General features: G+C 50.0%; 2 protein-coding genes across 3 annotated transcripts; one reads left to right on the forward strand and one right to left on the reverse strand.

Moving 5' to 3' along the window:
* Positions 1–21: 21 nt before the first annotated feature.
* Positions 22–7458, reverse strand: COQ9 (coenzyme Q9). Of its 2 annotated transcripts, none has more exons than XM_030956209.1 (9): positions 7395–7458; positions 6520–6691; positions 5798–5933; positions 5305–5447; positions 4956–5040; positions 3613–3717; positions 1856–2011; positions 1441–1494; positions 22–132 (listed from the first exon to the last, which is right to left on the reverse strand). In XM_030956209.1, the coding sequence occupies exons 1-9, from the start codon at positions 7453–7455 to the stop codon at positions 97–99; spliced, it is 948 nt and encodes a 315-aa protein (XP_030812069.1). In that variant the 5' UTR covers positions 7456–7458; the 3' UTR covers positions 22–96. The 2 variants fall into 2 exon arrangements, with proteins under 2 accessions (XP_030812069.1, XP_030812068.1); XM_030956208.1 differs by having other exon boundaries at positions 118–252; positions 7395–7455.
* Positions 7412–14570, forward strand: CIAPIN1 (cytokine induced apoptosis inhibitor 1). Its single transcript, XM_030956210.1, has 9 exons — positions 7412–7543; positions 9446–9627; positions 9923–10075; positions 10935–11011; positions 11254–11422; positions 11619–11692; positions 12031–12146; positions 12680–12749; positions 13266–14570. Exons 2-9 carry the CDS (start codon positions 9471–9473, stop codon positions 13374–13376), a joined length of 927 nt encoding a protein of 308 aa, XP_030812070.1. The 5' UTR covers positions 7412–7543; positions 9446–9470; the 3' UTR covers positions 13377–14570.
* Positions 14571–23095: the final 8525 nt, after the last annotated feature.

Below are 23095 nucleotides of genomic sequence, written 5' to 3' on the forward strand. Positions count from 1 at the left end.
GCCCGCAAAAAGAGTCCGTGCCAGGCTGAGTACGACTTTATTGGTGCCGGGGAAGGGCCGGGCGCGGCCGCTCCGGTGCTCGCTGCCGCCGCCGCCTCACCGGCGCTGGTTCAGCCCCGCCAGGTTCTTGATCTGTGGGCACAGGGAAAACGGGCTTCAGTGCCCTTGTGCCGGGTGGCCGCCGGAGCAGGTGCCGAGGGGAGGCCCGTGTGCTACGAGCAGAGATGCGGGGCCGAAGGGCATCTCTGTGGTCTGGGGACGGACAAGAATCAAACTCCAGCCACCCCTCGGACCGGAGCCTGCCCTCCCAGTCAGCAGGTTTGGGTTTATTTCTGCGGCCACACAGACCTCGGCAGTGAATCTGTGCTTTTGGGGCATTATTTGGCTCATCCATTTTGCAGAGAGCCGCAGAGCTCAGCACTCCTGTACAGGAATGCACCTCGGGACACCCTGCAGCTGTGGGAGGTTCGGAATGTGCTCCCCTGTCAGGTATGTACTGGGATGATTCTGCCCTAAAGCCATCTGACCACAGCCCACCCCCTCAGAATGCACCCAGGTTTATCTGGGCAGTGGATCTGCTGCAGGGACAGACCAAACATCGGCACTGGGAGAGATCCCAGACCCGAGGGCACCGTGTGGATGTAAAACAGAGCCCGGACTTCTCTAGGGAGGATCCTTTTGGCACATGCAGATATGAGAGAGGAGAGAGCCTGAGAGCCACCAAATCCCACCACAACTGCAGGGGGAAGGAGGTGGGAGAAATTCTTGACAAGTGCTTCACCAGTTACAATGTCTAATTTATGTTCCAGCCTATTTGTCTCTTAACAAGAAAATCACTTTGTTGCTAAATAAAATGGGAGTTTTCCAAAAATAGAATCACAGCGAGGCCCTGAAGCCTTTCAAAAGTCACTCCCGGGTACACAAAGGGTTATTTTGTATCCCAGAGGAATTGCAGTTCCCTCTGCATGGACAGAAAGCAGTCCAGGACACTACCAAGAAGTGGAGGAATTCTTGGAAGGATACTGAAATCAAATGAAAGAGCTTGAAGAAGTCACCCTGCTGTGGCTCAGGGACTGGTGCCACCTCCCAAATATCCATGGGGCCACTGAGCCTCTGTCAAGATTTCCAGCACGGGGCCTGCACAGGGAGAGATCTTGTGACAAGCAATGGAGAACAGTTGTATTTATTCTGATCACCTGTCTCTCATCCCTAAAGCTCACCCTGCAGCTTCAGACTTAATTTCCTTATGCTCTATTCAAGTTCTTTCACCACAAAACAGTGAACTAACCTCAAACTACCAAGGAAATGACCCTTAAATAAATCTAAGTTATGAAATACAATAGTTTTTTCCATGTTGTCCTCTAGATTTGGGAGGAAAAACACGCTGACATTCAGAAACAATTCTGCTCTCACAGCCCTGCTGGTTCCAGCATTACTTACAGTAACTGCAGCTCCCATCAGGCCCTGGACAACAGCTTCTCCAGTGGATTGTACCTGGGAGACACAGTGGGAACGTGACATTTTGCTTCCTGCAGTTGCACCCGTGGCCCTCAAACACAGAGGGAATGCACAACAAACATGTATCTGCCACAGAAAGGTGCTGACAGCACTGCAGACAAGTGACAGACAGAGCACATGGAAGGGGTTTCCTGAGATGTCTCCTAACCACTGGGACAGCCTGACAAAGAGGGCACCTACATGTCAATTTATTAAAAACCACAATCGTTTCTTGATTTTGAACTGACAGCACCAAAGGGGTCTCCCAGCAGATGTGCATGATGGAAAAGCCAGCTGTGCCTGCAGATATCCTTGTGGAGGAGGGATTTGCTGCATGCACACCTGTTCCCACGCTTACCTGAGTGGCTGTATTGCTCATGGTCATGGCATCAGCCACTCTGTTCTCCAGGAAGCGCCAGGTGTCCTCGAAGCCAGGGGACGAGTCCTGCATCATGACCAGCTCCGTGGTGTTGTAGATGGCAGTGAGCACTGCCCGCCGAGTGTACCAGTTAAACTGCAGGGACAGGGGGGGAGAGAGAGAGAGCTGTGACCTGAGTGCACATCCAGGGTCAGAGAACTGCCAGGGAAAACCCCACACCCACAGCACGTTCCTCCCTGTTGGATTTTTTGAGTCCCCTGTCGTTGGGAGGAATGATGAATCTGACTCCATGTTCTTAGAAGGCTAATTTATTATTTTATGATCTATATTATATAAAAGAATTATACTAAAGAATAGAGAAAGGATACAGACAGAAGGCTGTATCTAATTAGTATCTAAAAGATACTAGATTAGTATCTAAAATAAACTAATGAAAACTCGTGACTCTCTCTTCAGAGTCTGACACAGCTTGGCACTGATTGGTCAGTAAGTAAAAATTATTCACATGAAACCAATGAGATCCCCCCACCTGTTGGATAAACAATCTCCAAACCACATTCTAAAGCAGCAAAACACAGGAGAAGCATATGAGATAATATTGTTTTCCTTTATCTCCGAGGCTTCTCAGCTTCCCAGGAGAGAAATCCTGGGCGAGGGGATTTTTCCAGAAAAAATGACAGTGACACCTCCCCATACAGAGGAATTTGCCATTTGCAGCTGGATCTCTCAGAGCCTCAGACAAAAGTCTTTCTGTTCTCTTCCTGCTCCTAAAATCCCACCTGAAGGGGTCTCTGAGACATGAGAATTCTCTGCCAGGCTCCTGGTGTTGGGAAGAGGGATCTGCTGTGAGCAACTTTAAACCCCATTAATGGGAAAGAGGGAGCAGGCTCAGCATCACAGCTTTCCTGGAAAACTCATGCAACCAGTCAGGAGGTGCAAACAACTTTAGAACCTCTCCTAATGCCTGCATCAGTGAGACTTTAGGAACAGCTCAGTGCAGACACTGGCTCCAACATGTTGATTTGACTTGCATAACACGTAAGGGACTTTCAGTTCCTGAAGCAATTGCATTCCTTCAGTTGTCTTCTGGTTTATTCCTTTAATTTTTCTGCTGTCTTATTTATTTTTCACTTCAGTAGCTTCTCTTTTATACACAGATAAAAGAAGCTTATTAAAGTAGTTTGTTAAAATGGCTCATTTAGCTTTTTCCATCTCACCCTACGTCTATAAGAATTAAAGTAATTTATTAATTGCTATAATTAAGGTTATAATTTTCTTTTATTTCCTGCCAGAAAGATGAAAGCTTTAATAAGCTACTGGTATTTTTAGGTAGGTTCTTTAAAGGTTTTCAAGTCAAGTCTGTAAATGCTATTGCTGGTAGAAGAGAGATGTTTGACAGACCCACTGCTCACTCACTGAAAACTGGATCAACTTCTCAGTTTCAAAATCTCAACAACTTTGTGTCTTCAAAAAAGAAAAAAGAAGAGCACTTAAGAGCCTAGGGAAGTAGGTCCTTTTAATTTGCACTAATCCCATTGGCAGTAATTTGCATTCAGTCTCAGTGCCTCTTAAGTCTCTTTAGAAATTAGACTGTAGTTTATAAGGACCCTTGGGTGCCTCTGAAATGCCTTCACTCAACAAATGGGCCATGTGCAGAGGGACTCAGCCCCACTCCTATTTGAACCCATGATTTTGCCAAAGTAGAAGCAGCTTGTCCCCAAAGCACAAGGACTCACATCTGTGGACTGGTCCCCAGCATAGTGCCAGATATCATCAATCATGCTGGTGAGGAGGTTGAGGCTGGAAGGGATGTTACGTGGGAGCAACAGGACACTCAGGGCCTGCAGAGGAAACACACACAGAAATGGGAGCCAAAGAGAGAAGGATCTAACACCAAAGGAGACCAACAGTGCTCTGACCTGTTATCTTTTCCCTGTTGCTGCTGACTGAGCCTGTCACTTGTCACTCCAGCTCCCAGTGACAAGTCCTCCCAGCTCTCTGCAGTCTTTCCAAGCAGCAGGATGTGCAGGGAGCACACAGTGTGGCTCAGCAGGATGTGCAGGGAGCACAGTGTGGCTCACTAAGTGGCACAGAGGGTTCAGGCCTCAGCCTGTACTGGCCCAGAAGATCCCTGCTCAGTTCAAACATCCCTGTGCTGTCTCTCCTGAGCTGCCTCTCTGGCATGGAAACATCAGAGCCTGAGCTGACTCACACTGTGCTGAGCCCCTGTGGGCAGGGAGTCACATCTCTCATTTCTCTGAATTTGACTTTGAACTCAGAGCTGCAACCAAGGGCAGAACAGTGCCAGCCATAATGGCCCTGCTGGGATCCTGCAGCGTTTGAACGTAATCACACAGTGCCAGGAGAGACACAAACCACCCACATCCTTCACAGAGCAAATTATGCTAATCTGAAAGAAGAACACGAAGCCTGTACTCTCTCTCTGTGCATGGGGTGCAGGATTCAGCTGCCCAAAGGCCAGCAGTGGCTCTGCACAGAGGTTGACCTCACAGCAATCTCTGCAGCCCAAGATCAGGAACTCTCTGCTTGTCACTGTAGCCACAATTCAACTCCCTTCCCACTGTGGGAAGAATGGCTAGAGAGTTAAATCTGAATTTAGAAGCATGGAGCCCTCTCAGTTCAGCTCTACCCTCAGGCTGCCAGGGGTCTGTCAGTCACACACTGCAAGGACAGTTCCCTGCAGCAAACCAGTTCTGCATTTCCAGGTGTGAGGTGATCCCGGTGCAGCCACAACAACGCTGCACAGAGCCTGACTCGCAGTGACCCTGCAAACAGGACTGAGCAGAGACACAGTAATCAATCCCCTGGGGATGCCAGATGGGTGGAGGAACAACAGAGAGCTCTGCCTTTCCAGAACTGCGAGAAACAGTTGCTCTAAAGTCACCTTTAACTGCCTCCTTCCAAGGCTGCTCTCCTCTTGAAGGCTACTAATCATTTAAAAGCAGCCAGGGCTTCATTTACTACCTTGAACTAATCTGGTGGAGAGACTGTGTTGAAAGTCACAGGGTGTTAAAAATACACACACACAAAAGAGACAATGTTGATATTAGTTTTATACCTGGGGCCATTTCTCAATATATGGAATCAGCATCCTCAGTCTGGCTTCCACAGCATCTCTCAGGAATTCGTCTATAGGCTTCTTCCTGAGTAAGGAAAAAATATTAAGAAGAATATCAAAAATTAAACTCAATTCTGATCTTGAAAAATCAATCTCCACCTGGCTGAGCAATAGATAAGGAAAGTATTATATATCCTTCATGCCTTGGTCCTAGTCTGTATCTGGAAAGATGGTTTTATTTGAGTAAATTATACTTTTAACTTAAAGTATCTGTGTTCCAGGTGGCCTCTCTGTCTACCCAGCTCCCAAAATCTGCAAAGGAAGACATTCGTTCACACCCAGTACTCACTCTGCTTCACCCAGCTGCACTAGTTTCTGCTCCTTCTTCAGCAGCTCGGACAGTTTGGTGTTGCACTCAGACACAAAGTGCAGGATCAGTTCACTGCCATCACTGTGAAACAGCCCTGCTGCAGCAACAGAGAGGCCCAGGGTCTGGAGGGAAGAAGAGAGAAGCACAGACCAGGTCAGACACTGCTAAGCAGGATCCAGCTAGAAAAAGTAGTATTTGTTTTGTGAAAGACATCATGTGAATTCAAACAAAGCAATACTACATTAAAAAGTACTTAGACATGTTCTCTTTAGGATTCACTACTCTACATTGTGCCTCAGTCTGACTCTGAAGGGGTTATCCTGTAGCAGCTGGGTTTCATTCCTGCCCAGTAGCATTTGCTGACTAGGGTGCATCACCCAAGAGTATGTGGGGGAAGCATGCAGGCCTGGCTGTCTCTGCACTTCAGCTCCATCCAGTTTTCAACTGGTTTGTTGCTTCTCTCCCCACATACCTTGGCTCCCTCTGCAATGGCCTCTGCAGTCCAGCCATGCTCAGGCACGAACTCCAGCGCCGCTGTGAGGATTCGATGCTGCAGCTGCTCCTCGCTCTCATAGTCCTCAGACTCCTGGCCGCCCTGGCCAGTGTAACTATGAGAAGGTATTGTTACAGTGAGGGGAGTGTCACCACCAAACACAGAGCCCTGGGCTCTGCCACTCACTCCCTGACAGCAGGCACGTTCTGACACCTGCTTAGTATCAATCTGGCCTCCTCCAGTAAAATCCTTCCCTGTCCAGAAAAATGATTCTTAACGAACGTTTGCTGAGAGAGAAGAGAAAAATAAGGGAAGGAGGGCTCAATAGAAATGCCTACATAGAGACCAATCAGCCCCACATTCCCCTCCTTTACAGAGAACTAAACTATAACCTTTTCCAACATGGGCTTTATACTATGGGCATATGGACAACACAAGGTCCCTTTTTTTTAAGATTCACACAAAAATCCAGAAACAAAGACTTGTGCTTTGCAAACAAGACAGTTTCCCTCTTGAAAGCAAGGCCCATACTGTTTCCATGGTGGAATTAGCATGGTCACAACAAATCAGCTCTCCAGCTGCTGCAGTCTGGGGCTCCTTAACTCTGGATCTCATCTTCCATTTTCAGATGTGAGGTTCAGGAAAGCAAAAGCCCTCTGATCCCTCTTGGTGGGACAGTGCTAGAAGGAGTTGTGAGTTACCTGTGGTGAGGGCCCTGAGGTTTCTCTTCAGGCTGGTGCCCAGCTGGAGGTGACTCAAAGTGCTGCTGGGAGGAAGATGCCCATGGCTCCTTCTTGTGCTCATCGGAGGCTGCCCTGAGCGCGGCCGAGGCCTGGAGAGCCCGGAGCGGTGGGTACTGCTGGCACCTGAGCACTGCAAGGGAAACCAAGAGTCAGCATCTCCTTCCCACACCGGGAAACACGGAAAATTAAGGTGGAGAGAGTTGTGGTGAATGCAGCTGAAAAGATCACAAATTCAGTGTCTCTTTTTATGCTTCTGTTAAGTGCCGCTCTCAACTGAGCTTGTGTCTATGTGAATACAGCAAAAATGTTTTGTGAGGGAAAGAGCAGTGCAAATGGCGCATATTGCAAATCGTTTCCCAATCTCGGACTGGAAACCAGGCACCCAAACATGCCCTTTCCCCATCTTGGTCCCCGATTAAGGAGTTGGGAGGAAGGTGCTGCCCTCCGAGCAGGGGATGTAAGGCAAGTGCGACTCCGGAGCCGAAGAGCCCTGACAGACACCACACGCTAATCACTGAGTGATTACTCAACGACACTCTGGGAGAACGTTTAATTTAGCTGCTGGTTTTTAGATTTGGGTTTTTTTAAATAAATTGGGTTTCACGGCCCACGCTTCCAACGAAAACCACCACCGACCAGCTCCTCATTCAAACCCACCGGCTCGACACCCGCCCCGCTTCCCTCACACCCCTCGTGCCCTTCACCTCACCTTGCCCCGCCCCGCCCCGCCCCGATCGCCGGGGCGCGCGCGGGGCGCGCACGGGGCGCGCACGGGGGCGCGCTCCCCCCTCCCCTCCCCGCCCCGCGTCCCGGGCGCGCCCCCCCCCCCTCACCCGCGCGCCGTGCCCGCCACAGCCGCCAGCCCGCGCGCCGCAGCCCGCCCGCCGCCGCCATCTTGGAAGCGGGCAGAGCGCGATGACGTCACGGTGACGGTGTCAGCCCGGGACGAGCGAGCGGAGCCGAGCGGGCCGGGCCACGGGAGGTGAGCGGCGCGAGACGGGGCTGCCGTGCCCCTTTTCCCCCTTAAAAATATTCTCTGAGACCTCGTCTGAAGCGCTGGGGGTGAGGGGTGTGTGCTATGTGTGTGTTTGTGCTTAAGTAATTCCCTCACGAAATTTCCTCACGTTTGCTGTCCTTGCTGCCGCTGAACCGTCCCTGCTCGGTGACCGAGAGGTTTAGTGCGCCCGTTCCCCCTGCGCTTCAATGCGCACCCGCTGTACGGCCCGCGGCCTTGCGCCGCCGGAGCGTCCCGGGCCGCCGGAGCATTTCCGGGCCCGCTGGAAGCCCGAGCGTCCCGAGCCCGCTGGAATCTGGCTGTGCTGCGTCACGAGGCCGCAGTTTACAGCCGTGGAGTGGTTTGGGTTGGAAAGGACTGTCAGGATCATCCCATTCCACCACAGCAGCTTTCTAATCTACCGAAGCGGAACCTGCGCTATTGTTTAACCCCTTTCCTTGGCCTGTTCCTCAGGGACTGTTAAATGTGTGTGACATGGAGATAAGGGCCCCTCCTCCGCGGCCTCCTCGCCGCATCTCAGGGAGGTGAAGTTGCTGTTGATGCAATTTGGGCTCTGACTGATCTTGCAAGGTCATCACCTGGTGTTCAGAGAGGAAGCTGTGACTTCGGATTTATCTCTCCCACCTTAGCCTAGCAGCCTAGGTGTCTTTTGAGATTTTCAGCCTTCTTCTTGGGAAAGGTGACTTTTTAATGGGATTAATATGTGTGATTACAAATGTTACTGTCTGCTGTGACTGCTTAGCTTGTGTCACACATGCAAAACCAGCTGTGAGATGTCACAACCTGCAGTGTACATCCAAGGTGTATGTTCCATACTTGGGTTGGTATTGTGGTTGTTTTAGTGTGAATTCCTACCACAGTAGCTCAGAAAAGGCACAGATTGTCCCATTCTGAACTTGCTGGCAGTTTCCAGGAGGGAGGGGGAGTTCACAACACACAGAGCCAGAGGAACCGTGGGTCAAAATCCACTGCCCACCTCACCGCAGTTAAATTTGGTACAGCGTATCCATGAGCTGTGCTTCAGTGACAATGTGGTGGCAGCAAGGCATTGCCCAGGATGTGTGATGTAGCAATTCCTGGTACAGACCTTGCTTACAGCTGTCTCTCCAGAAATAGGTGTGTTGTTTCCAGGTAGTTGAAAATAAACTGGGCAACTGTTCTGGTCAGCAGTGCTCTCTGTTCTCTAGTTGCGTTACATTAGGAAGAAAATAAGTTTGTGTTGGATAGAGGAAAGAGGGGAGGTCATGGGGTTCAGTAGCTGGTGCTGCTGTGAGAACAGGTGATTATGGGATACTATTGCCATACAAGGAATACAGTCTCATATAAAAGATCAGTGGAGACAGCTTTCTCCAAACTGTCACTGCACATTCTGTTCTGCTCCTCCCTCCCTGTAATTTGCTCACCCAGTGCCACCAATCATAACGGTGGGAAGAGGCTCAATCTGGAATGCTGGGAATGCTGAAAGTTACTTTTTTCTTCTCATGTGCTGCATAAATAAACTCTGCTAGGTGCTGTTTGAAGTAGGAGACACAAGGCAGTGTTTAATGTCAAATAGCTGTCACTGCTCAGGAAATCCAGAAATCCTGTGTTTGTCTTATTCAGATTTTTAAGGAAAGCAGGTGAGATTTTTTTGTTATTTTGTTGATTTCTTTAAAGCATGGCTTGCAATCTCCCAGCAATGAACTGGAGAGAAACTGAATTATGCCCTGAAGTGTAGCTCTTTCTTCATGTCCTGCTAACGTTCAGATTGTGGGAACTTTGTATTGCCCATTTTCAGAAAATTACCCCTGCTTTTTAAAACAACTCCCCAGCTGATTAAGTCACAGTCCACAGCGGTTTGTGCACTTACCCTTGCCCTGTCTCCCCCAGCCCTGCCAGGTTTGCTGCTGCTGAAATGGGCGAGTACGGATTGGCTCCAGGCCAGCGCGTGGCCATCATCTGGGACAGCTCCTCGCCCGTCGAAGCCCTGAAGGATTTGGTGGATAAAGTCCAGGCACTGGTGGGAGCTGATAATCATATCTCTGTGGAAAATGTTAACCAGCTGCCTCTGTGTAAGAATGAGCTTGATTTTTCACTGTTTCCTTAAAAGGGAGAGGGTTCTGCTGCTGTGTGAACCAACGCCTTCCCACTTTGGGAGTCAGCACTCAGAACATTGTCAGCACCTGCTGCTCCTTCTTACCTGGGCAGTACAGCAGGAGAAGTGATGCACCTTGGCTGTGCTTCTAAGCTTGGTGTCTTTAATCAGTTCCTACTGTTGTACTCAAGCATGAGGGATGAGGGAGGTGGAACTGGTGTTTTAAGCTGTGTGTACATGTTCAATGGTACCATCTTGCTCTTTCTTCCCAGCGGCTCACAGGAAGTCCAGTTTTGATGTAATCCTCTCTGGCATGGTACCAGGCAGTGCAGCACAGCACAGTGTGGAGCTCCTGGCAGAAGTAGCTCGGATACTTAAGCCAGGGGGCCGTGTCCTCCTGAAAGAACCAGTGGTTCCAGAGTCAGGTGAGAGACTCTTGCTTCCATGGCAGCATAGCATTTCTCGTGAGGATTAGGCTGAAATAGAAAGGACAGGAACCCCGATCAACGTTGAGAGATTTTCATTCTCCTGACACACTAACTCAAATCACAAGGTTTTTATCCTGTGCTTATGCTGGTATCCATCAGAGATGTTTGCAGTCACTCTCCTATCAAAAATGCTGGATGGGCTTGTTCCTAAACTACACTGAAAAGCTTCAATGACCGCTGTTTTCTCCTCAGGGTGCAGTGTTAAGTAGTTGCAGATGTTGTGTTTCTGAGGAGCTTCTGATATGGTTTTAAAAACAGGTGACAGATGCTGAAGAGATTGCCTCAGAAGTCCATTGAGAAATAATTATCCAGAAAAGGTTAAAAGTCTTTGGACTGAGTTTTAGGAGAAAAGCCAGAGCACCTGCCATGGGACAGCTGGAGAAGCCATGAGAAGGCAAACACAAGTTGATTTCTTTATGTAGTGTGTTCATTTAGGAGTCCATGTTTTGAAAACTTCATGAGTAGTTTAATAGGTAAAAATGTTGGGGAGGGAGTTTGTGTGGGGTTTGGGGATTTGTTGAAATCTTTTTTTGATGGGTGTTGATTGGATTGAGAAATGTTTTGGCATATATAGAACATATTCGGAGCCAGAATGGCTTTGTGACCCCACACTGTTACTCTAATGAACAAGCTGCTGCTGCTTTTTCTGGTTTGTTCTGTTGACTAGAAAAGGCCCAATTTTGGTGCAGAAGTTTGGCTCGAGTTCTTCCCTCTAAAGTTCTTGCTCTTTCAGGTTTCTCAGTGAGCTGTATTCTTGTTCTTGCCTTCTCCTACTCTCTGCTTTTGTGTCTTGCAGGAAACAATACCAAAATCAAGACAGCAGCCAAGCTTCTCACTACTCTGACTCTCTCTGGGTTGGTGGAAGTGAAGGAGGTAGGGATGTGTTTACCATTTCCAGAAATGCCCTCGGGCAGTTACCCGGGGATTTGTTGGGTGATGAGGGTTTTAGCTACCCTAGTAAATGTGCATGGCCACTGCCTGGCACAAACTTTAGATAGTCAGCATAGTGGTTTTCTTTAGGATTGAAAATACTGACTATCTGTTCACTGGAATGCTGGGCTTGGTGTTAAAATAAAGGGTTCTGCATAAGGTTAACCTAAAATCTTTCTTGGCAGCTGCAAAAGGAAGCACTGACCCCAGAGGAGGCCCAGTCTGTTGGAGAACATCTGGGTTACCAAGGCAATGACCTTCTCATTGTTCAGATAGAAGGCAGGAAGCCCAATTTCGAAGTGGGATCCTCAAGTCAGCTCAAACTTTCCTTTGCCAAGAAACCTGGTCCTTCAGGTAAGGAGTGGTGCATGCTGAACACCTGGCTCTCACAAGGCATCACTTGCAACAGGGAGACAGTTCCCAAGTAGGGAGTGCTACAGTGAAAAGCTATGAAATGGGGCTTTCCAAAGTTGCTTGAACTCTTATTTTTTTGGAGTAAATGGGGCAAAGGCTGGAATAATTACTATTTCTTCCTTTGTTTTGGCTCCAGCAAAACCCCGTGTGGACCCAACTGCTGCCAAGCTGTGGACACTGTCTGCCAATGATATGAATGATGAAGAGATGGTAAGTAAGAAAAGATGGTTTTCATTGTGAGGCTTTGCTGTTCCTTCTCTCTGTCCATTATTTCCTCTTCTAAATACTTTCAGTCATGCCTCTTAGGAAGCTTTACAACTTCAGAGGTAGAAAAACCTCCCTGGGGCAAAATAGCTCATCTCCTTCATGGGGTCTGGAGAGCTCAGTGATGTGGTGAGGGCAGAGAGAAGACAGGGATGAGAGAGCAGAGCTGCAGCACTTTAATGCCAGTGTACAGATAGTACCATTTCTTTGAATGTAACTCACCAGTGTCATTCCCTACTGAAAAGTCTAATTCCTGCATTTTGTCTCCCATGGTGTGTTTTCAGGATCTTTTGGACTCTGATGAGCTGTTGGATTCAGAGGATTTGAAAAAGCCAGATCCATCGTCCCTCAGAGCTCCATCCTGCAATGAAAAGGGCAAAAAGAAAGCCTGCAAGAACTGGTCAGTGCTGGAATTCATGTCTCAATGAACTTTTCAACTCCAGCATTAAACTCTTAAGAGTTGGAGGGATTTAAAAAATATTGTAGGCAATTTGCTGTTCTTCAGAGCCTAATCCTCTTAGTTCTTGTTCTTTCTTATCTTAATTATTGGAACGTAAATCCAAATACAGTGAGAATTGACCTGTGACAGCTACAAATTACCACGATGGTGTATATTATCAACAGCCATCTTGGAGGTGACTGCATAGCTTGTGCAGCTTGCCTAAAACCCTGGTTTCTCACCTTGCAAGGAGAAACAGCACATGTAGCAAGTGCTGTAGTGTCATTTCCCACTCAGTTTAAACTTGAGGAGTGTTTCAACACTTGTTATACAAACTGTGGTGTTGAAGAGCAAAGTGAGGAGTGTGAGTCCAGAGTCAGCTGTGTGGTGTGACAGAGTGAGGGCTGTTGCATGTGAGGAGGGCTGGCACAAGTGTTGATGTCTCATGACCTTTAAGCAGAAAGATGCAGGTGACTTCTTTGTTTTTCTTACAGCACATGTGGCCTGGCTGAAGAACTGGAACAGGAGAAGAAGGGCTCACAACCTAAATCTGCCTGTGGAAATGTAATTAGTAATTTTTGTATTTATACCATGGTTTACAGTAGATGATCTCTGTGTAAGAATTGTGTTTCCTAGTCACTGCAGCCTGAGCTGGATCACTGCTTCCACACACTGCCTGTGCAGCTTCTGCAGAGCTTCAGCCTTTGCCCTGTGCCCATGTGCTCTGTACCAGCACATGCTGTTCTGACTCCCTGGGGCAGTCAGAGTGAGCAGTGACCCTTTCCCTCTGCTCATGGCCTAACCAGGGACCTGCCCAGGGAGGATTGCCCTGTGGGAGCTCAGGGGGCTGCCCCAGCCTGGGCACACCAAGTGGGGTGGAGACTCATTTCTGTGTGAGCCTGCACGGCTCTGCCATCCACACTAACCAGGTGTGTTGAGAAGGGGGTAGAAGGGAAGCAGTTTCTGTGCTCATAGATGCTGAGGAGCATGACACCTCTTGACCTGGAGAAACCATATCACAGGGGAAGAGACCTGAAGGTGGCACCTGATTACAGACAGTGCTTTTCTTTCCCTTGCCAGTGCTACCTGGGGGATGCATTCCGTTGTGCCAGCTGCCCTTACCTGGGGATGCCTGCCTTCAAGCCTGGGGAGAAGATTCTCCTGCCAGAGAACCAGCTGCACGATGCCTAACAAAGACATGTCCTGCCAAGGACTCTGCTGCTTTTCCATCACTCTGAGGTTCTTCCTGCAGTCCTCATCCTCTCAAACTCATGCTCTCCAGCCAGTACTTCATATGGGGAGGGACACTGCGAGCACTGACACTGCTGTGAGCTCACCACTTGTCTCCAGCCTTGGGCTACCTGATCCTCTGGTGACAAGTCATGTATTAGACTTCATGTGACACCTTCTTTTGGCTGACCTGACTCGATCCTGGACGCTGGCCGTCACAGCGTGTCCCACTAGCAGAGGGAAGTACAGTCACGTGTCAGGGTGTCCTTGTGTGCCTGTGGCATCTCCCATGCCCTACAGCTCTAATTAGTCCTGATTGTCCCTGGTGAATCAGCAGCTCTGGCTCAGCCCCCGGGGCGATGGGCTCCTGCTCTCTTTGAAATTTCAACCTGCAGTCCCATATGTGGAGATGGTTCAGCAGCTCCTGTGGCAAGTCAGGAGCAGGGAGTACCCTCAGCATTATGTACTCTTAGCAGTGTGCATGGGAAAGGCTGGCAGGCATGATGAATTTCCAGGTGTTCTGGGAGCCCCTTCCCCCAGCTGTTTTCAGCAAAATGACAGAGATTCAGTCCCACCAAGAGCTCCTGCCTTTAAGGCAGGGAGCTGATGAAACAAGATCTGTCTTGTCTCCCCACAGCTTTCAGTTCAACATGAGCTGATAACACAAGGGCAGTCTGAGACTATCACCTCTCTTGGTGGTTACCCAAGTGAGTTACCTGCAGTGTCAAATACATAAGAACATAGCAATAACTTAATTTCTAGATGATCTGTGGTGGCCCTCTGCGCCCTCTCCATGAGATACTATTTATTTGTGTAGTTACTACTAGTGAAGCATCCTGCAGGTGTGGGATCAGGGTGCTGTTCACATTTGGTGCTGGGCTTGCTTTTCACCTAGGGAGGGGGAGGAGGAAGGCCCACATTCAGTGTCTCAGTGGGGACTGCTTTGTTTGGAGCTCTTGCTCTAGAGGATGTGACTTCTTCTTGTGTGCTACCTGAGTTACTAAACTCATGGAGAGGGCTGGGATGAAAGGCTGTTCTGTTCTTGAAATAAAAGTGACCAATAGTAAAGCCTTTGTTTTAAGGCTGGTATTAGTGGTATTCTAAGTGTCTCTCCTTCTACTCAGCCTCTCAGCGATTTCTTAAACTGTCCAAGTGTTAGGTTGCATTCTCCATAAATTGTTCCTCTGAAAACTTGACTTGAATATGTGGTATGCACTGGAAAACCACAGATGTTAGGGAAACTTAAGAAAACACCTTTCTGACTGCTCAGATGCTGCTCTGGGAATCACTGCCCCAGTGATTGCACTGCCCCAGGCTGTCACTGGTGGGATTGAAGCTCCTTCCTTCTAGAGCACAGCTTTCCCAGACCCCTCTTTCACTCCTCCCCAGTCCCTGCTTCTGTCATCAGTGAGAACAGCTCCCAAGGAGACAGGATTTGTGTGATTAACCACCTGTCCTACCAACTTGAAGCTAGTGATGATGTGAGAAGGAAATGGGTAAAAGCCTCTGCACACTTACAGCCTTTGGGGGTTATATTACCTTTTCTCAGCCTCACTGGTAGTAGAAGATCAGATCTCTTTATGAAGTCTCTGATATAGGCAGCCCTTACCCTCAATTCCACTTTCCCCTTGCCCAAACTGGGAGAAGCAGCACTTCTGTTTCTCTGGATGAGCCAGCCTTCCTTTTTATGGCCAGCAGAGCTTGGGGGCCAGCAAGGACACACTCTGTGCTCCTGGCATGAAAACCCATTGTGGATGTTCCACCCACCTGCCTTGGGTGCACACAGGGACAAGGAGCCCTCTCCATATGGAGGAGTTCGGGACAAGGAGAGCATTGTGTTTATTATTGTTTTACCTTCACACAGTTCCTCAACTGCTTGTGATAGCACCTTTCTGAGAAGTGAAATTTGGAGGCTCAGCTCTGGTCATAGTAGCTGCTTCACCTTTTTAAAAATAGCCAATGGGCAAAGACTGCCCCCACCCTTCCTGCCTGCACTGGAGAGGTTGCCTCAGCGAGTTCCTCCAGCAGCCCTGGCTGCCTTTCCCTGCCCCTTGTCACTGCTGTTGCTGCTCCAAGGCTATTTCATGGCTTCTTGCCTGGTTCCCTGTTAAAAATGCTGTCCCAGATCTGATTCCCCACTAACCTTGGGCATAAAGGAGGATGCAAATGCAGCACTATCAATGTCCCAGCTTCCTCCATTTCATTGATCAATAACTCTCCTGGTGAAGCAGTGAGCCATGTTTTTCTCTCCACTTCTTTTTAAGGCAGTTAAGCAAATGCAGAGCCTCTGGCAGCCCTTGTTAGTCTTAATTTGATTTGCATCTCAGCTTTCCAATTTTGCCTCTGCAATTTAACAAGCATGTCATTCTGCTCATGTCCTTTGTGGTTTTCCTCATGGCCTTGTGTTTTGACCAGTGGGATTCTGAAGAACTCTGCAGCTATATTTGCCTCCTCTGAAACTTCCCCTCCTTCCCTCAGCAAATAAGTGGCTACCAAGGTTGTTAGTACAAGTCTCAGGTGTCTGGCTCAGCTCTTCTTGAATTCATGAGCAATCTGTCCCTTTTAGTTAAAGGGTTTTTAACACCCTTTTCTCCTTAAAATAACAATATAAGTAATTTTATGCTAGAGACACAAGAGAAGGGCTGTGCTGGTCCAGCCCAAGGGCCACCCAGCCTGGTTGTAGAGAATCATGGGATCCTTTTAGGTCAGAAAAAAGATGTTTGCAACAGTTACCCCATCATTGCCAAGCTTGTGCAGGTTTTTATGTCACTAGGCTTTGAATGGATCCTGGTCATGCAGGTGCTGATGATGCCATGCCTGGCAGAGGAGCTGATGAGGTGGGTTGTTTAATGGTTGGATATCTGCTCAAGCTGGATCATATGCTCTGAGAATAACCCAGAAGATCTGGACTATCTTTTTGGGGTCATCTCTGAGCCCCAGCATCTGTTGTGGCTGTAACACTAAATCACTAGAGCTATGTGCTGATTTCAATAGTTAACTGCACTCAAGCTGCTCCTCTTCCAACAGCAGAGGAAACACCAGGTGAGACCACATGTAGGAATGATAATTTTACTGAAAAACTCACAATAAACACAACATTATCAATAAAAGGGCACAAAAGAGAGTGTTCTATCCACAAGAAGGTTATTCACCACCAAACCAGCAGAAACACCCAGCTACTCCCAGTACAAAGCAGATCCATGTGCATCACTGCAGCAGCACCTCTGTGAAGCAAGCAATGCTTTTCCATCCTTGCCCCTTGTGTTTCAAGTGAGTGAATGAAACAAAGGTCAGCCTACATCACAGCAGGTGCCTGCTCCAGAGAAAATCCAGAATATTGATCCAGGACTTCTCTGGATGGCCAGCATGTGCCACCCAGCACATCCAGGACCAAGCTCTTCCTGAACACCATGCTGGCCACACAGTGTACAGTGTCATTCCTGAGCATGGAACAAGCAGCAAGAGGAGCCTGTCAGCAACTGGAGACAGTGAAAATAATTGCTGAGGCTTGGCAGTGCTTGGAGCTGCAGAAGGCAAGGGGAAAATGGGCTCAAGAGCCCTGTCCTCACATGGCTTCTTCCAGGGGAACATAAAGCAGGGCTCTGCAGCCACTCAGGGGTAATAGGTGTCTTTGGTCCCCAAGACTGCACTGCTGTATGAGCTAACATCTAGTTTTTGAGGAGAAAGACCCCAACAGGTGGACAATCAGCTGCTCAGCTCCCTCACTTGTCCTCTTCCTTGGGGGAGACATCCACCTCCGTGTTGGCGGCACTGCCATCCCCACCACTCTGCTTCTGTTGCAATGGCTTGATCTCAGTGTAAATGACATTGGAGGAGGCAGATCCTGTCCCCTTCTTTTCAAATTTCAGGTTGGCATAGGTCAGATCCTCAGTTCCTGTCACCGGGGCTGCCTGCAGGGAGACAGCAATGAGTAGAGCCTTGGTTTTTCTTTCTGTGTCTCCCATGCTAACATATTTCCACTGGCACAACTCTTTGTGCTGCCCAAGCATTACCCAGATTGCTCAGAAGTGCCACCTACTCAAACACTCATAAGCCCTTATTTAATAGAAATTAATAAGTGTTTAGGACCATGTTTTCAGAAAGCAAAGCTGATTTTACCATGAAATCCTTCAAGTGGGTATTCAACAATGCTTTTTTTGACAGGGAGGAGGAAGCAATACGTGGAAAGCTTCCCCAGCTTACCATACTGACTTGATTCTCCTCTGCCACTTCCTCGCTCATGAGCTCTCCTGGAAAAGGAAACCTAGTTTAAATAGTAGTTAAAACAGTGACAATGATCATTATTTTAAATTAAAAAGATAATGAAAGAATGAAGCAAACATCTGCATTGGTCCTGCTTTTGTTGTGGGAGAGGATGAGGCACTGCAGCTCTGTGGTTCTGAAGATGGTCAAATGGTTGCAGGGGGTGGCAAGGGCTTAAAAGCCCTTGGAGGGGCTGGAGAAGAGCTCTGAGATGGACACTTCTGGATATGCAAGACCTGTTTCAATCACACAACAGGTTATGCCATAACCAGACTCCCACTAGCAACTGGCCAGAAGGAAAGGAGCGGGGTGAACCTTCTCACCACACTGGGACAGCTGGTTCAGGAGGACTTGTGAAGGGAACACAGAGCAAGCAAGAGCAGTAGGATGTCAAAGATGGACAAAGATCTCCCAAGCCTGACTTTGTCCAGACCAGCAGCTGAGGAAGAAATGCCAACCTGTTCTGTTCCTTCTGCACTGCCACAGCAGGAAGCCAATTATGGGCATGTAAAGGAGCGTCCCGACCGCTAATCCAAGGAGGATGCACAGAAGGAGGTTGAGTCCTGCACACACAACACCACAGAGGCACTCGTGAACCACCATCCATCTATCCCCCCTGCAGGGACATTGCTGCCATTGCCTCCTTCATGGCCAGTTTCTTCCCAGACTTGGCCTTCCAGACCCTGAACCCTCTACAGCTTCAGGGTGCTGACAAAACCCAGTGGGGAATGGTCTCCAAACTCATCCAGGGGGTAGTTGGAGCATCAGAGCCCCTTCCCAGCATCACAGCCTCTGATCCACTGGTGCCTACCCCAGTTTGGCACTGGCTCCCACCCAATCCTGGGAAAATATCTGTCTGTTTTCTCCCTTACTGCTCCTCCCTCTTTTTCCCTGAGGATTTCTCCTGCCCTCCACTCTTGCAGCCAGGGGACTGTGGGGACACACCTGTCCAGATCTTGCCTGTGACATCAGTCTGAGGTCCAGCACAGCCACAGCCTGAAAGGCAGAAACATGAGTGAGAGACTGTCCAGAGGCAGAGAACCCTGCACCCTGCTCTGCTTTGGAGCAGGAGGCTGGAGCCACAGTCCTGGCTGTCCGTCTCCTGCCACCACAGCTCCAGCCATGTCAGTATTTGGCTGATGTGCTGCAGTTGGAGAATCTGGCAGGTCATAGGAAGGAACCAATGGCCCGGCAGCCCCATGGTCTGTCCCCCCAGCTCTGTCCCCCCATCCCATGGTGGGATGAATCTGCCAAAAGCTGCTGTGCTGGGCTGGCTCCTCCAGCTCTCAGGATGCTTTCAGGGGAAACAACACATGGAAGAACCAGAGGAGTGCTGGATGTAGCATCCCTCTCTGCCCACTCATCTCCCCCATGGAAACAGACCCACTGCCACTTACTGAGATCTGCTGCTTGTGTGCTGTTTCCAGCATCTGTCGAGTTTGGTCTTGTGATGAAGATCCTGCACACACAGATGCCTGTGCAGACTGTACACAGGCTTGAGCTGGTGAAATTCATACAGTTTTCTCCCAGAAACACAGTGTTGGTTTGATTTCCAGCATCTGTTGAGTTTGGTATTGTGATGAAGACCCCAAAACCACAGATTCCTGTGTGGGCTGCACACAAGCTTGAGCTGGTGAAATTCATACAGTTTTCTCCCAGAAACACGGTGTTGGTTTGATTCTCCCCCTGCAGACATTCAGGATTGTACCACTTCACCTGCACTGTGAGATTCTCCAAACCAATCTCGAGCTGCACAGTGGTGACTGGCTTTACCATCTGACTGGCTGTTCCCGGAGGAAACAAAACCAAAAGTGATAGCTGAAATACAGATGATCTTACAGGGTCATGTCCCACATGTCACTCATGAAAGACACAGTCAAGTGACCATCCCTTTCTGCAGCAGCTGATGATCTTTTCCAAATCTGGCTGCTAAGGATTCTAAGCACTCTAACCATGCTAAGCACTCAACGCTGAAATGTTGCATGTTAACTTGTGCCACTGGATGCTGTGCAGGGCACAAACTTCTCTGTGCCTCAGGAAGGATTGAAAATGTGAGGATCAGGGGGAAGGCACCTCCTCCAACAGGGACACAGGCACCCAAGCAGGAAGTGCCTCATGCTCCACCATTTCATGGAGCATGAGGTGGGACTGGGGGATTGAGAATAGAGAATGGTCAGCCCTGGAGAAGCAAAGAAAACACAGTAAACAGATTCTCTGCAGCCTCTCTGGCTTCATCTTGCCTATAATGCTCACTCTGGAGTATTTCAGAATCACTGAGCTGAGCTGAAGTCACTTCACACATTCTCAGCTGAGTCCTCCCTCTCTCACCTCTCTTCAGTCCTTTCTTTCCACTCCAAGGGGTGTTGGTGGATTTCTGTCCCTTACCACCCTTGCTCAGTTCAGAACACCTGCTCTTGGACATGCTCTGTGTGTTCTCCACCCTGCATGGGTACATTCCTGCATTTGCTTTGTTCACATTGGCAAAGATGAGCTGGGCCAGATCATTTTTCTTCTTCACACCCCCTCCATTCTGCTGTTCTCCATCATTTCAGGTGACATTAAACCACTTCACCTCCCTGGCAGTGCTGCTCAAACCTGACTGCTCAGACACTGCAAGATGAGACCTAACCCTGCCAACACATGAACTGTGGCTGAAATCTGGTGAGCAAATCCTGCTGGAAAAAACAACCCTATAGGAGGGCTGGTTTTGTCTTAAGGAATATCCACATCTGACCCCACTCTGCAATAATCAGGCTTATAAGCATGTCTGTTTCCTTCGCCCCAACTGTTTTCTCTCCCTGCTGCTGAAGGCAAAGCTGGTTCAAAGCCCCTGGAGCTCACAGCCTGTGCAAGCACAGCTGCAAGGGGGACCCCTTGGCAAGGCACATGGCAAGGTGCTGCTGCAGAAGAGGGGCTGAATGATGCAAGAGGGGAGGTAAAAGCAGCAGCAGGCACTTTCCACACCTTCTGCAGGCATAAGCATAGAGGGAAGAGCTCAGAGCAGAGGCAAGGGCACTGGGGGACTCACCAAGTGGCAGCCAGGTGAGGAGCAGCAGGGGCAGGAAGGTGTTCGCCAGCCAGGGCTCCATGCTCCCCAAGAGCCTCACAGCGACCGTGCTGGGTGCCTGATGGGATCAGCCGGGAGTCTCTGTCTCTCCCTGCAGTGAGGGGTCACTGCTCAGGCAAGGGCAGCTGAAGCCTTGCTGGGACCTCACCCCTGCACCACTGGGCCAGGCAGTTTCCTCTGTGCTCACAGGCTTCCTCTTCTCTTCCCCTTCTCTTGCCTCAGCCCAATTCTTATCTCCTCTGTTCTCTGATTCCTCCTCTGGTTTCATCCTGACAACACGCTCTCGGCCCTGAGACCCGAGTAATGCCCCGGGAGCTGCTGAGGGCCATTTCCCACTCTGCTAAGGCCAGCCCAGCTCCCCGCCACTTCCCCAGCTTCCTGCAGCACCACCTCCCCAGGCCACCCCAGCCTGTTCGGTTTTGCACCAGGGAATGGAGCCCCTGGAGGACGCAGCGCTGCTGTCTCGATGGGGGTTGATATCCACACCCATGTGGTGATCGGGTGTGCTCCTGCTGAGCCCAGGTGGGGACACACACACCCTGCCACCCCCACACACACCCTGCCACCCCCATACACACCCTGCCAGCCCCCACACACACCCTGCCAGCCCCCCCACACACCCTGCCAGCCCCAGGGACCTGCGGTTTGACATAGGGATGGGCTTGATCAGAGTGCTCTGCTTGTGGGATGTACACGGCCCTGCAGAGCCCTGCTCCCAGTCTGGCCATGAGGACCCAGATGCCAGCTCCTGTCACTTTGCTGCCACTGCCCTGTATTTCCCTACCACCTCTGGCACGAGGAACATGAATATCCATCAGACCAGACACAGCTTGTGTCACCCTTGCCACCAAAGGGACAAGGGCAGCAGTCAGCAGGTGCAGGCCCCTCTGTCCTCCCAGCCTCTGTGGGTGCAATCTCTGCTGCTCCCCACTGTCTGCCACCACTCTTCCTCTTCATACTCAGAGCAAAACCTCCTCCCATCTGCCATTTCCTCCCCTTTAGTTTCTATCAGCATCCACAGTTATCGCCCTCCACACCACGTTGGGAACACACAGCCCAGCCCCACGTGTCTCCAGAAGAAAGGGTGTTCACTGGAGCTCTGCTCCACCAGCCAGTGGAACTTCCTGGCTGAAGCTGAGGTCTCATCTGTAAACCAACCCACATGAGGAAACAGCAACACCAGCATGATATTTGCTGATAAGATGGTACAAGATCCACAAGAATGATAAGTGAGAGGTTCTGTATCACTCTTGCTCTGCCCTCTGGACCTCTGCATCTCTTCCCATGCTCTTTCTGATGTTCAGTTCCTCTCTGCATTTGAATCTTTATCTTCTCTCATTTCACAACTGCATAACGATGTGTACATGTTTGCTTCCTTCCTTTTCATTTCTATTCTGGTTCTCACGTTTCCTGGCACTGATGAAGCCAAGACCTTCTCCAGCAGGACGTGCCTTCCCCCTGTCCCCAGCTGTGGTGCTGGTGGAACTAAAGGTTAATGTCTTGCTTTCTGCTGACTCCACAGAGGTGCTCTCCTACCAGAGCCCCTTCCAGCTCCACAGCCACATTCCATGGTGCTCTCTGCCAAGGAGAAAAGAGAGCAGGAAATGACAATGCTGCTGTTAATAACAGGGTGCCCCGTGTCAGCAGGGCTACACCGGGCACTACACAATGTCCACAGCAACAGGGAGGCTGCGGAGTTCCTCAGGAGCTCCCCACTCCCTTGAAGAACACGAGGGAAATACAGAAGGTGCCACCAAGGTCTTCCTCTCCCAGCTGCTGAGAGCCAGCGAGCAGCCGTGCGAGGCTGGGGAGGACGAGGAGCGCTGTGAGGAGCGCTGTTTTCAGCCGGCCCGCGGGGATTTTACAGAGCTGTTCCTTGGGTGTCGTGGTGCTCTGCCCTCTGCAGGGCCGCCAAAAGCGATCCTGCCCCACGCCCGAACCTCACAGCGCTGTGGGGCTCACATCGATCTGAGGCCCCTGAGCCCCCATGGAGCTGGGCACGGAAGAGCCACCGTCAGAGGAGCTGGAGCTGGTGCTGGTGCCAGCGAGCAGGAGGTGCTGCACACACCGGCGGGGTCCCGGGCTCCCTGAGGCACAGCACCATCGAGAGACGGCCACCCCTCAGACCAGCTCCGGGCACAGCCCGAAAACGCAGAGCGCCTCACCACCGCTCATCGCGCTGTTCTCCCATTGGTTGTTATCTCTGTCCGTCACTGTAAGCCCCGCCTCTCCGCCCATCTACGCCGCAGGATTGGCCGTACCTTACGCAGTGTCTGAAGCTCCCCAGGGCGCCGCCATGCTGGGTGCCGCTGCCCGGCAGAGGGGCGGTGCGGCGCGGGGCTGTCGCGCA

Source organism: Camarhynchus parvulus, chromosome 11 (assembly GCF_901933205.1).
Source record: "Camarhynchus parvulus chromosome 11, STF_HiC, whole genome shotgun sequence".
In the NCBI taxonomy this organism is placed as follows: Eukaryota; Metazoa; Chordata; class Aves; order Passeriformes; family Thraupidae; genus Camarhynchus; species Camarhynchus parvulus.